General features: G+C 45.9%; 1 protein-coding gene across 8 annotated transcripts in view; it reads right to left on the reverse strand.

Moving 5' to 3' along the window:
• The window catches only part of brsk2a (BR serine/threonine kinase 2a), a 189,800-nt gene that overhangs the window by 81,205 nt on the left and 93,628 nt on the right, over positions 1–14,967 (reverse strand). For all 8 annotated transcript variants that reach the window (XM_030425352.1, XM_030425353.1, XM_030425355.1 and 5 more), the window contains one exon: positions 1,092–1,186. In XM_030425352.1, the coding sequence (XP_030281212.1) occupies positions 1,092–1,186 (95 nt within the window). The remainder of the gene's footprint in view (positions 1–1,091; positions 1,187–14,967) is intronic.

The raw sequence follows: 14,967 nt of genomic DNA on the forward strand, positions 1-14,967 counted from the left end.
GCAACAGAGCAATAGATGAGGGAAAAAAAAGTCGTGGAGACACCGACGCAGCGAGAGGCTGATTAATACCGACTGTTTATCAAACAGCAATATCCGAGCACAGAGAGCTTTTCATCTAAAGTCTAATGAAGCCGCCGCAGAAGTGATGCAAAACGGAGGGATTTTCCATTTGCAGATAACCTGTACCGTGAGGTAGCGCTTCCTGTTTTCCGGCTCATGAGCGAACAATTACTGTGGGTGCTCCTCTCAGCGTGTGTCCTGTGAAAGACAATTTTCGGGTTGCAGCATCTTGATGTCCTCTATCTTCCCGTTTCTCTTCGGTCCCTTTACAACTATTCCATCAACACGAGGGCCAATTTTTGCAGCGTGCCAATTTTGCTGCGGGCATTGAATAGAGCTGCCCAGCAGGATCCCTGGGACATAATAACGGAAGAAAAGAGGCTGTGTGGGTAAAAGCAAAATTACATATAGACGTGTTTCACCCAGAAGATTGTGAAGTGTTTGGAGGAGAGTATAGAGTAATTATAGTTGCAGAAATTCTGCTTTATTGTCGTGTTACCCCGAGGTTCCTCGGAGGCTCAGACTCCTGGCAGGGGAGCCAAACAGCTGACTCCTTCACTTCGACTGTTTGAAAAGGATGAAAATCAGCTGCTTCAAAGCGGCGCCGTCACCAACTCAGGCAGCGATTCCACTCTTCACGAGGCTCATTATGATATAAATCACTCGCATTCAAGCATTTTTTTTGCAAGATCAGCCGTTGATTTATGTAGAAATTTTAAAATCCACTCGAGTGCTCCACTCCTTGTAATTTAGATTTTTTAAATGCTAGCTGGCAGTCAGCCCAGAGTTTGTGTCACAGAGGTGGCACTTTCAGGGACATCGCTCTCCAGGCACAGCCTCGGCGATGCTTCAGTCCACCCTGCTGCTGCATATTAAGGTTTTTGGGAGCAGAGTCAACAAAAACCTTCAGACCAGACTTGAACGGAGCCAGTGTGGCTGAAGTCCCTTGCCTTCTTTTTCTTCTTCTTCTTCTTCTGCCTACATACACATGGAAGGATAAAGAAGTAGAGGACTGAAAGCTGAAGACGTACCTTCATTAGTACTGACTCGCTGAGTTTCTCGCGGTTGACGATCTTTATGGCGACTTTCTGGCATGTTACACAGTGGACTCCGAGCTTCACCAACCCTGCAAAAACAAAACAGGAAACACACACTTCATCAGGTCGGACAGGTGGAACACTTCATAGGATTTAATGCTAACTCCACCAATTTTACAGATGTATCAGGTCTTTTGTGGCTCCAGAGGAAGCTAAATGTAATCTAACGCATTTCTTCCAATGATGTGATAGGTGGCTATGTAGCATTGTGGGTAATGTAGGCACCAGGTAGTGAAAAGCAATGCATCGGTTTAACACAGTTTTAATACAAATGATCAAAATCTAACCATAGAACCAAAGAAATCGCCTTTTTTATTCCATGCACTCTTCTTCCTCTCCAAAACCTGGCTCCTACATTACCCACAATGCAACTTCGAGTGACATCACTGGAGGCATTTGTTCAGATCAGAAATATAAAAAGTTCTCCACAAGACCTGTAAACACACTTTTTAACCTTTAATAACGAGGCAATGAGGGTATTTAAATATTCATCGGTATCCTGGTTTTGAGCCTTATCCTGTCTTTTAATAAATCTGGGATACAACGTTCATATAGAACATGAAAAACACAGTCCATCACCCGTATGCATGATCATAACAGTGTCCAGGTTTGTGATAATCACTTCTCACCATCTCAGCCACTGCTTAGCAATTCAAAAACCCGGATGGATACGTTGCTTAGATGCCACATCCCTGGTTTCCACAAACAAGAATATCAGTGTCGAAAACATAACTTGAATGCTCCAAAAACCATGATCACAGACACGGTGTTGGTGTGCGTGTGCACTCGCTCAGCGTGTGTTTTGATGACACAGAGAAAGCGCACTTTTACGACCAATCTCCACCGACCTGCCTGATGTGAAACGGCTCGTGGCCTCATGTACAGGATGCTGGTAATGACTTCTGAAGTGTAAACAGTTCCTTAAATAAACTGCCCTCCGGGGGTTTATTTGAGTCATAAAGGCAGTAAGTGAGTGGGCCATTTGTGTTATTGATTCCTATAATGCACTACACCGCTGTACTGCAGTCGTGATGCGTTCAAAACAGACAGTATATAGCTAAACAGAAGCGTTACGAAGCCAAAGGTCAGCTGCTGAATGGGGCCTCGTTATTGACCGGGAGCTTAGAAATGACGAGAGAGAAAGCAACAACAAACCGCGGCGGAAGGAAATAAGCATGTCGCATTTTAACGACCCGGCGAGAAAACATGACCCGTTACTTCACGGCAAAACACGGCGAGGCATGGAGGGAGATCTGAGTGTGTGAAACCACTCAGTTCTGCTGGGATTCACACACAGGAGCCCTCTGCAACCGCATCAGCGTTGAAATCAAAACCGACATGTCATAAACCGTGTGATTCACTACGGAACCGCAAAAGCATCTCCCCAGGTATCCGAAGTTAAATGATCAGCCACAAACAATGTAGAAGACGAGCGGGGGACGCCCCCTCCAGTCACAGTGGAACAAAGTGCTGCGTATTCGACACGAGCGGAGCCGTGACGACACCGCCAATCCGTTTTTTCTGCATCAGAGAGACGTTTGCATCAGACAGATTACTTACAAACTGAAACGGCTCGTGAGCGCAAACAAACGTCGGCTCTCTCTTTTTATTGATTTCCCCCGATGACCTCGTGGCGCTTGCGGGGGCGCGGAGATGACAGAGGATGATTTTTTTTTTTTGTAAAGTGCAGCATTTTGAGCTCTCTAATGGGCGGGTGCACGGAATTTACTGGAACATCAAAGTGGAGAGAACAAATTGCGCGGGCTGTGATTTCTTGCCACTGTCTTGCTGGCAGAGACGGAGACAGTGGGATTAAATTAAAAAGTGTTACTATAATGTGCCTCAGACGGAGACGGTGCAGTCGATCTAAGAAACGCGTCGATGGAGAGACAGAAATGTCTTGTATTAATCTGGCCAGCTGACGTAAAACCAGACTTAACGTGGGCTTTTGGCTCGCTCCCCCCACTGTCTCTCATGGCGGTTCAATTTCTATAATAACCAGCAGAAGAGGGAGAGTCAATGGGCTCTGAGGAGGCGGTGAAACTTCGGCGTACAGAAACAAGTCCTCCGATGCCACAGAAGGATGTCAAGGAGGCGAGAGAGAGGGAAGGGGGATGGAGGTGGGGAAGGAGAGAGGTAAACAGAACAGGAGTACGTGAGCGATGAAGGGGAGAGGACTGAGAATCAGGGATGGCATATTATTCAAAAGACAGGCCACAGATAATTAAGCAATAATGGATGGCGGTGTGTGGGAGTGAGGCTCCGGCTTGGGAGTTGAGGGGCCGCGGGGGCCGAGAGTGGAGACACAGAGGAGAGGAGGCGTGAGAGAGAGAGAGAGAGAGACAGAATGATGGAGAGAAAAGTCAGAGAGAAACAATGGAGGAAGCAAATGCTAAAAAGGGGGGGGAAAGATAAAAGATGAAGAAAGATTTAGAAAAAGGGGAGACGAGGCAGTTGAGCAGGAGAGGGAACGACAGACAAACCCATTAGCCCTGCGATGCTAATCGTATGTTAATGGCTGCTATAGAGGAACTCATAAGTCACGATAAACACATTAAAGAGAAAATATCTGCCTGCAAACACGTGGAAAGTTAACCGGATTATTTGCCTCGCTATCCATCTTCCTCCGCCGCCTGTGCGCTGGTGAGCAGAGGGCACATTAGCGGGAGGGAAATGTGCACGAGAAGACGGCACATTATGACTTCTACAGCCACTTTGTGTGCGGCTTGAAATGAACTCTCAAAGGGAAGTTCAGTACATAACACAAAGTGACAGGAGGCACACGGCTCTGTTACACAGCACGCATACAAATCGTGACTTCGGCACAAGTAGCAGAACTCATATTCACGGCAAAACATTCAACTAACAAGCGTAAGTCACCAAATGGGTCCAGCAGCGGCGGATACAAGCGCCTCACTGACCCACATTAATGCAAATTTGACTTTTGTTTTCGGTGAGATTGCCATCACTTTGAAATTTTTTACCAGATGATGGAACTAAATGAAAAGTCAGGAGATCGCTGAAGCTATTAAACTAACCCTGCACTCAACAAGAAGGTCTGGACCAAACTTCACGATGATCCAATCAGTAGGACAATAATAAAGTATAGAGATTTTTCCAACGGAGACCTAAAACAAGCCCGAGCGAGGCATCATGTGTGGGCATCGTGTGCATTCTGTTTGCTCGTACATTATTTCAAAGTGTGCATCAGAGACGGAGAAGAAACCCAGATACTGCTTTCAACTGAGAATAGAGACGATAAAACCAAAAATAATAAATAAACCTTTGGTTTGGCTCAACAAAACAGAATTGTCTTTGTAGCACGGGATGCTAGAGACATGGTACAGACGGCTGCAGCTGCCCGGCTCTCCGCATTACTGCACAAAGACTTCACACAGGCAACTTTCAGCCTCAACACCATCAAAGCCCTTTTATTATTTTCAAACCACCACCAGCAGCTATACATTCTCCAGCTGATATCCTAACTGTTTGGACTCAATGATTCCTCCCTGAGTCTTTCTTGCCCCAAATGTACTCCTTCCATCAGGAGACATAGGTGTGATTTGTTGGGCCAGGATTTGAGGGGAGATTAAAAAACATTGGGGGCAGCATGTCACCGCAGGAACCGTCAACTTTTGCTCTTTGCTGGCTGCAGTTAGCTAATCAGCTCATGACTCAGTAGACCCTTTTATATAGAAAAGGTGGCACATGTGCAGCAAGGTAAAGGCTGCGATGTGCCGCCTGTTCTATCTAAAAGGGAGGTGTAATATTCCATCTTTTCCAAAAAGCAGCCACTTGGCCGCCACTGGGGTAGGCGTGAACATGTGACGTGGTGTGAACGGTGAATCAGGTTGAATTTGTCTTCAAATTAAGAGCTTTACATTGCACCCCATTGGAGTTTAGAACTGGGTTCTTAGCGGGGGGCTTTTAATTTGAACGTAGCGACTGTTAGTGGCTTGCCGCTACAACAACAAGCAGACAATGAAGTCAGCTACAGAGACCGAGGAGACGCTAGCATCTCCTGGATCTCAGCGGCTGTCCGGTTGCTCATCTTGACGTCCGTGGATGAAGTGATGGACTGACTGCTGTGATCAGCTGTTTCCTGGTTTTAAAACTCCTCGGCTGTGGGTAACACAACAGTACACATCATCGACACCTCCGCCCATCTCACGCAATTGCCAGCACATCGACGGCATACATAGCAATGGAGGTGGAAATAAGAGTACCCTCCAAGGACCAAAACAGACCCCCAGTTTACCGCATTCTGTCTAAATCCAGGACCTAGCCGCACAAAGGACGGCCAAATTGGTGGCTTGCTGACCAGTATAAAAACGGCAAGAGATAGTGGCCCCTAGAGTTTGCCTGGACCAGGACCCCGGGTCACGGGGGGGAGTCAACATGAGCGATGGGGCCCGGGTCAACCAGAGTCGGCTGCCTGACGTGAAAGGCATGCTGACTTCAGTAGCTATCTCTGAAAACGTCACATCAACACTGCTGTTTCATCACACTCTGTTGATAATATCTGTTCAGTTTTTGAACATCTTAAACCAAAATTCTGATCATACTGTATCTTACAAATTGCTCCTTTAACTTATCTCAATTATACTGTAATATCAAATGAACCTCTGCCTATCCATAACCCTTCTTCCCTCTTATCTAAACTCCTGCAATAAAGGTGATTGCCTGATGCTCATCCACCTTCCGCCTGTCGGTGACGATACCCAGGAGGGAAACCTCTCGGCTCCGGGTGAGCACGCCGAGGCTGAACCTGGAGCGGCGAGGCGTGAAGGGAGGAGCTGTTTGGGAGATACCGCGGAAGACACCGGGGTTTCGTCTGGATCTGGCTGGGCTGTGCAGGTAGGCTGTCTTTGAACAGAGCTTCAAACGTGAGGCTTTGACTGAGACCACAAAGGATCAGAGCCCCGCGGGGGGGCGGAGGATACAGAGAAGATTACCATTACAGTTGCGAGTGTCTGTGCATGATTCTGTGTGCGAGAATATGGATACGTTTCATTTGAATTTGATCTCTTGTAGCTGCGTTGGGATGAAAATCTGAGACTCTGAGACTTTAAAAGCAGCGGTTTCAAACATGTGTGTTTATGGATCTGTGCCTGAGTGTACAGCTGGTATCTTTGTGTAGGAGTGTTTGTATTCCCCCTCTGGGGGAGAAGGACAGGAATGTGTTGTGATTCAGTGTCACGTATATGTAATTTATTAACCGGACCGGGGGGGGACATGCAGACTAGCACTGCAACACACCTTTCATTAACACACATATAGACAAAAGCAGGCCGTGCAGCTGACCTGAGTTTGTAACGCCACTGAATCAGCAAGTGCATCGATCTCTCCTCTCCTTCGCCAAATCAATAGCATCAAAAGCTCTCGCCTTCACAACAATGTCAGAATAATGACACCAGCCAGGGACTTATGGGCTGGAGAGGCCACCATCGACTGACCCCAGGCCTCCATCCCGGCTCTGGACTCCTCACTTTCCACGCTGCTCTGTGATTAATGATCTAATGTGGAGGGACCGCCAGAGGAAGACACGGAATGAGAGCTTTGGTCCGTGGCTCAGTGAGCAGCAGAGCCGAGCGGTGTTTTGCTGCACTGTGCCAGAAGCTGCCGCACTGCTTGGAAGTCACGGTTCAATCGTTTCCCCCGCTGGCTTCGACAAATCAGGGAAGAATAATAAAGTTTCCGAATAGAAATCAGAGCTTGATTGCGCCCGTCGAGCCGACCAGTGAGGACAAGCAGGGCAGAGAAAGGGCCAGAAACAAGCAGCCAGTGTAAGAAAAAGAAGAAGGAGGAAAGATGGAGAAAAAACAACAGGAACCATGACTGCGTGATAACTCCTCCTTAATGAAAACAATTAAGAAACAACACTGAGTTGTTTTTTTTTTTAAACAAAGCATATTCTGCTGCTTGTCTCCTGCTCAGCATCACTGAGCCATGTGCCAGCGCTGATTTGGTAATGAGCTGTTTTGTGTCACTTCACTGTCTCTTCATAAGTGGTTTCGCTTCATGATGTCACAGCTGAACTTGCAGACATCTGTCCCGAAAACATCTCCGAGGGTTGTCAGGTTACATTAATTGCGTGGAGCATTTGAACTTTTTGAACGAAGAAACATCCTGCCAAACAATTAAATGACAAGTACTTTTAGAATTTGAGATTAAAGGGTCCAGTGAGCAGGATTTATTTTGCTGAAATGTGATATTATATTTATGATTGTGTTTTGATTAGTGTATATTGACCTGAACAAGAGAAATGTGTTTCCATTACCTTATAATGAGTCTTTTGTATTTTCAAGAGAGCCCGTCATGTTTCTACCGAAGCCCAGGATGGACAAACTAAGCAATAGATCATATTCACACTCAGGAAGGGAAGCCGAAATGTCGTATTGCTGTGTTTTAAGTGTGTAAGTCATGTACGCAAAGGCAATCTGACAAAAAAAATACGAAATGAGCCTCCAAATGTTCACTTTCTATTGTCTTTTCAGTTGCTGATCAATTGGGAAGCTGTAATTTATCAGATTAACTACAGTTATATGACTTGTTACCTGTGAAAACAGCAGCACGGCATTATCCCAGCATTCAAGTTTCCCCGCCCTGAGTGTGAAGTTGGAGGAAAATGGCCTGGGAATAATGACTATAATGGCTCTCAAGAGGGCCTTTCACATTAGTCACATTTTTAGCAGCCACTGTAAAAAAAAGATAAAACGAGGGGTATTCAGATCACCCAGAGATGCTACTAAATCCTAAATGATATTATTCTGTATTCGTCCGCAACCAACATACGGTCTTTTAGTCTTTATCCCATCCAAGCTGCTTTGAAGCCGCTCTCGCACGCTTCTGAAACAAACCACGATCAAGCTGAAAGAAGTTAGTAACCCTCTGGGGTACCAAACGATTTTACGGTGGGGCAGTTAATCAGAAAAGCTCAGTAGAAAGTGAGAGCTGTGTGTAGCACTTTCTTTAAATCCTTTGACTTGTTATGGGAGTTCCCAGCGGGCGCCTTCGTTGGCATGTTTGCCTTCCTTTAACGCTGCCAGGAAACCCTCACCCCCAGTGAGAGAAACCTCGTCTCCCCGCTGTGTTTACTTGTGAGAGCTCTTCATGTTTCGTGCATCCAAAGCATGCCGATCAGTGGTCAATTCATCAATGGACGGTGCCTGGGACATCCGGGGAGGAGCAGGTAGGAGACGGGCCAAGGACACTTGGATGTGCGCTTGATTTCACCTGCCATTGATCTGAGATACAGAGAGGGAACGACGGCGAGCTGCAGAGAGGGGGACAGGAACACTCTACTTGCAGGAGAGTCTCTTTATCATCCACCCAAACACATCACAACGTCTAACACGAACACAAGTCCTCTGCTTCATCCTGCTCGCAGCGCTGGCATCCATGCCGTTAAGGATCATTACTGGATAGCTTAATTTCCATCTGGAACAAACTACTAGGAGAAGAGAGAGAGAGAGAGGGATGAAAAAGAGATGTCTCCACTTGCACACCTCTCTCACTTTCAAACTTGATCTTTCAGAAGCCCTAAGCCAACGCTGGCAGATGGTAGTAGCTTATGCTGGCTTAGCTTTCTCTCCCTGAGGCGCTGGCTCTGAGAAGCTCGTTGCCCTTAGGCACAGATCTGTGAGCTGCTTCCCACTTCTGCTCTCGAACCCTGAACGCTGTACGTGGGGGCTACAGCTCTGCTCTGGGATCAGCGTTTGAAAGGAAACACAATGTGATAGTGGGGCTTACTGCTGCTGCTTCTTGTGGCTATGCGGAAAGCCCCTGCAGCAGGGCGTGGGAATCCCCTCCCACCAGGGCAAAGGGCAGGAGTTGAAGAAGCGTATGTGCTGTACACATCAGCATGCATGTTTGTTTTAATTTTACTTACATTTACACACTTAATACAGTCTGTCTGTAATGTCAAACACATATGTGGGTGGAGAAATACATGTTCTCCCCGCAGCTAGACAGCAGTTTCTTAGTTACAGCTTCTATACGCTGATGACAACGTGCTAATCACATCTATGACCTTCATATGTAGTGAACTCCTCCCACACGATCTCTGCTTTCTGCCAAACATCTTCCTGTTCCGTCGCACAAAATTCAGGATGTTGACGTGTGAATCCTTGGCAAAATATCTCCTTTGTCGACTGTTTCTGTTTCCAAAACACTTTTCTGCTTTCTCTCCCTTCCGTTTCGTTATCTAGTTACCCCCCCTTCCCCTATACTTTTTTTTTTTCCCCGACTATGTTTGGGCCCAAGTTCTGCCCTCATTCCTTCTCTACCCATCAGCGCTTTCTGACTCATTCGCATCTATTCATCCTCTCATCTATCCAGAAGAAAGACAGAGAGGGAATACACCAGCAGAAAGCTGTTGAGTCATACAGTGCAGGAGGGAGACGGCGTGTCGGAGATCAAACAATGCTCGCTCGCTCGCTCGGTGAATGCGCTCTGTCTGTCTCTCTCCTCCTTCTTCATTCACTAAAGCTCTGCATCTCCTCCGTTCCTCCACCTCTTCTTTTTTTTCTCTCTCTTGCATTTTCAGTCAGCCGTGACGTTAGTCTACGCAGCCTGAATTCCCCGTGCAACCCTCTAAACCCTTCCAGCCAAAGCAACGGCAACAACATCAGTAACAACAGAGGCCCGGACCAACAGAACAGCTTCAAAAGCAGGAAGAGCAGTTTAGCCCTGGAGTGCTGGAGCGAGGAGGGAGGCACACTGACGCATGCATACAGAAAACTGTTTATTTGGCCCGAAATAAGACATTTGCTCAAAAGCTCCCTCATAAGTTAACTCCCTGCTCAAATAATAATGGTACTGTGCTGACAACAGAAATTGGAGTTATCTCTTCTCTCAAGGGCACCCTGGAGATAGTTAGGGATAAGGTGCTTTAGTCGAAAGCATTTGAATTTCTTACTTCATTACTTTCCTTCCTTTATTCAAATAGGGTGGGGACCAATTATATCAATGATCGCTTATATAAGAAATCATTATCAGAGGAAGCAGAAATGTTATTTATACCGAAAAAAGGACCCAAATGTAAAAAACCAAGGCAGCAAGAAAAAGTAAAAGTGAGGTTTATTGAAGCAAGCTGGAATCCAAAGAACACAATTTGCAGATATAAAAAAAAAAAAAACAGAGGAAGCAAAACAGGGGCAAATCCAGGAACTAAAGAAGTACAAAAAGTACAACTAACTGACAGGAACAGAGAGGGAACACAAGGAGCACAACAGCACTGGGTACCAGACAGAACAGAACAGAACAGAACAGAACAGAACAAGCAGAAGAAAAACACAGCAGCTGACTAACTAACGAAACACAGCTGAACACAGGGTGGGAAAAAAGACAAAAACAGGAAGTGGGCGGTAAAACAACAAGTTGTAGTATATCTCAGCTCAATCAACCAGCTGTGGACTTCTTCCTGTTCCAATCTACTGTTTTTACACCAGCCTTTAAAAATGTGAGTTCCCTCCATTATTATTTCTTAACTCAGCTTGACAGTTTTAACTCTGGCTCAGCTAGAAACAATTTCTCCTCCATCAGCATGTTCAATGTTTGCGTAAAACAGTTGAACCCCAATCTGCTTACAGCGACACTGATGTTTGATCGGATGCACAGGTAAAGATACCAGCGTTTCAACCTTTCAACCATTCAATTTACTAGAATCGAGTCGTCACCATTGACTTTTGATTATCTCTGTAACTGTGTAACATTTTTCATAAATCCAACTAGCTATACTCAGGGTTCATACACATTTTTCAAGGTCAAATTCAAGCACTTTTAAGGGTCATTTTCAAGATTTTCCAGCACCTTATTGCTGGGGTAAAATACGTATCTACAGGAATATATATATACTCATGATTTTTTTCTTCACTTTTTATCACAATTATGTACATTGTATTATGCTGTAAACATCTAAAATTAAGTTTCATAATAGCAAAAACTTCAGAAATTAATTATCCAGTCTGATCCCAATTTTGTGAAAGACACAAATTATAATGTCAAGCACTTTCAAGCACTTAAACTAAAATCCAAGCACTTTTCAGACCTTGAAAACACAACATTGAAATTCAAGCACTTTCAAGGATTTCAAGCACCCGTACGAACCCTGTATACTGCAAACCAACACACTTAAGTATTCCTTACAGCATCGGCTCCCTGTGTGAGTTTATAAGTGTACGTACTGCGTTTCAGCGCTCATGTTTGTTTTCCTTGCTATTTGGGTTATAGGGGGAGGGGACACATGTGTGTGAGGAGTGTGAGAAGCCAATTCAAATACACGACTGCATTTACATAACACAGCCCCACCAACACAAACAGAGAGAAATGTGGCGTAGGGCGATAAAGTCTCCGAGTGGCTCCATTTCTCAGGTTCTGAAACAAGAATGGGAACGACTGAGAGCGTCGCCCAAAGGCAGCGGCGACTGAGCGATGCATTGAGTCATCTTACCAGCTCCGTGATTGGCAGATCTTAGAGAATCCCCACCCATTTCGCCTCATCAGTATGTAAATGCATGCACAAAACACCTCCGAAGCTCATCACCTGCACGGTGGAAGATGCACTCTCTGCTGCCGGTAAGGCAAACAAGTCTCATCGCCAGAGGTAAGTAACGCGTGGTTGCACAGCAGAGAATATCTGTGAAAGTTGAGGCTGTCACGTGTTTGATTGAGTGAAAAGTTCCTGGATGACTCGCTCGAACATATGGCACATACGGTATACCAAATATTCTCATGTTTGCCATTCATCCACACCGCAGTTTATCTATACAGACGCCATCTTCCATTTGAGTATGGTGCAGATTCTGTGGATTAAACATGCAAATAAAAAAAAAAAATATCAAAAATAGTCAGGGCGAAGTTTTTGGGCAGCGATTCTGTCTACTGTGAGGAGACAGTCTCCCCATTAAGCTGATCAGAGGCAGCGATATCTCTGCTCTTCTGAGTCTCCACTGCCGAGATGTCACGGCCGATTCAAAATATTCCACTCGAAATTCTGGCCCCGATGCGACTGGAGTTCAGGCCGCCGAGCCGAGCGAGAGTGACGCTGTCAGAGGAATGTTCTGCCCGAATCCCAAACGGGAACATCAGAGCAAACATGAATGAAGCCACGGCGGGCAGATACGGGAGAGATGAGAGACTTTCTTTTTTTTTTTTTAAAGAAAGTTGCGACAATGAGCGATGGAAGGAACACTGTGATGAAGGATAGATAAATAGAGAGACGCCGGGAGAGAGACGTAGTCAAAACACGGAGAGAAAGTGGGGCCGAGGAGGGCGGGGCGCGGAGACTCAGATCTATTTTTAATGCCTCTGACTGGGGATCAGCAAAAGGAATGTATAATTACAGCCTCATGAATAATGCAAGCAGGCTTCTTTTAATTAGACACACCAGGCCCCCGATGCAGCAACTGCAGCAGACGGGACAAACACGTGCACTCGTACGTCCACACAAAATGACGTTACCGGCGTGCACATGTGTGTCACTTTTCCGAAAAAAACCATATGTGTGCGCGTGCTAAACATGTGCAGGAATGCTTCTCCGGGGAGACGGGAGTCAAATAAAGAGGGGCGAAATGATGAGCTAAGGATTGGTGGCTCGGTGATGACTCTCTGATAGGCTTCACAGCGAGAGGAGCCCCTAGACACCACTCAAAGAGCTGCACACTGTCTGCCTGTCATGTGTTAGATAACCCCCAATATAAGAGTATGAATTATTAAACATCTGACTGGATAATATTACAAAACCTCGCCGTAACCGCGGAAAAGACACGCTGGCAGCGGCGGTGCGCTCTTGCCGTATTACTCAAGACACGCGCGCACGCCGGCGCAAAGAGAGAAACGCGCGGATTCTGGCGTGCGAGTCATGCAGAGAGGCCAATCGAGTGGGCTGGAAAAGAGATTGGAAGAGGAAATCTGGTTCTGAGAAGCAATTAATCAAACCTTGCCTCATCTATAATTCAGCGTTCGGAGTTAATTCATTAATTAACAATGTTTGGGTCGTCTATGCAACATCTTCATTATCAAACACGAATCAAGCCGGAACAGACTTCTACAAGACGGGTACTCATCAACCCGCCTTAATAGCGAGCTCCTGGGTGGAGATCGAAATGGATGGTCGACGCTCAACCAAAAAAACTTCTCCGCACATCAAGAGACGGCAGGAAGCTGGATCCAAGTTGGACCGACACATCAAGACGGCGGCAGGATGTTGCTTCGCTGTTATCTGGCAAACGCGACTTCTCCCGTCTTCGCAGCCTTAATTTGTAAGCTAATTTGCGGCTGGCAAAGACGGGCTTGAGTACGGGAGAGGATATTGGATGTAATTCGATGTCTCACTCCATCTTCGTTTGTTGATTGGAGTTTAATTGGCAATGAGGGTGCCGCGTTCCCACTTTAGGGCCGGCAGGGGAGATGACAGCTTGAGCGCATGGACTGAAAATTGAGGCTCGCTGTGGTGTTTTTAGCAGGGAGCGGCGAGGAGCGGCGAGGAGCGCCCACTCCGAGGTTCAAACCTTCACACAGCTGAAGGAAAACACACACGGAAATTGGACGGACAACAAACCGAGGCATCTGTATTTTCTTTTCGGACTTATGTTTCCAAAAAAAAGAAGAAAAAAAAGAACTGGCTTGACACAACTTTTTGACATTCAGCCCCGCCATAAATAAGAAGGAAAAAAAGGAAATAACAGCAGGAAGTCGAGCACAAACCGCTCTATTATGGTCAATATGCACAAGGTTGTTCCTTTACGTTCCAACTGTGAGTGGATTGAGGGCATCTATAGGGGGATATAGGTCTGTGTGTGTTCCAGGTAGGGATCCAACCCCCCAGTGTGTGACATTGAGACACACACACACACACACACACACACACACACACACTTCTGAAAAAACGCTGGAAAATTGGTTTCCTCTCCCAGCTTTTTCTTCCTCCTACCTACGTCTGCGGACAGCCTTTTATTCTCGACTAGCGCAGAACAAACGCGGCGCGGGAGAAAGGTCAAAGTGTCAAAGCTTCACCATTAGTGTACGGTTCAATCGGAAACAATGGAGACGAGATGTGTGCATCTGTGTGTGCGAGAGAAGTAGTGTAGTTCAGCACAGGAGGCTTCCACCGTCTCATATTACTATACAGTATATACAAAAGAAGAGAAGGCTAATATCTCATGCAGACAATGTAGCACAGGCCGCTCCTGACCAGCTGCTGATTGTTATTGTGTTTATTCTCCGGAGTTAATTCAGTCGTTTCTCATTTTACAATTAACGTGATTGAAAACACCGAATACATCGAGGCGTTTTGCTTTCGTCAGGACTTCAGAGGTTAAGATCGCACAGTAGATCCAATCACTGGGGACAAGACACTTGAAACGTCACCGTGTCATCGTGCTACGAGTACAACTAATGTACAATCCGACCAAAGCTCTCTTGGGCACCTACATTTTCACAAACGTTTATTATCATCCATTTTCAGAGACGGCACCGGTCTAAGAGCCGAGCTGAGCGCACATGACTCATCTGATTTTGGAACATTCTCCTGTTTTCTGCTATTTTTACATCTATGCATAATCCATGTTAAACGCGCATTTTGCAGAGCACGATAACACGTAGTCATACACGCTCATTCGCATATTATCTTAAAGAGACAGAGCTGATTTCCCGCCCAGATGCTCTCACGCTTTTCATTCTGTTATGCTCAAATGCTCATCGCTGTGCAAGCAATAGTATTTTTTTTTTCCCTTTTCATTGATATTTCACCTGCAATTCTGCCTCTTCTAGTCAAACATGGGTTCACTCAGACCTCCAGCTGGAGCAG

The sequence above is a fragment of the Sparus aurata genome, chromosome 8 (genome assembly GCF_900880675.1).
Source record: "Sparus aurata chromosome 8, fSpaAur1.1, whole genome shotgun sequence".
NCBI lineage: Eukaryota > Metazoa > Chordata > Actinopteri > Spariformes > Sparidae > Sparus > Sparus aurata.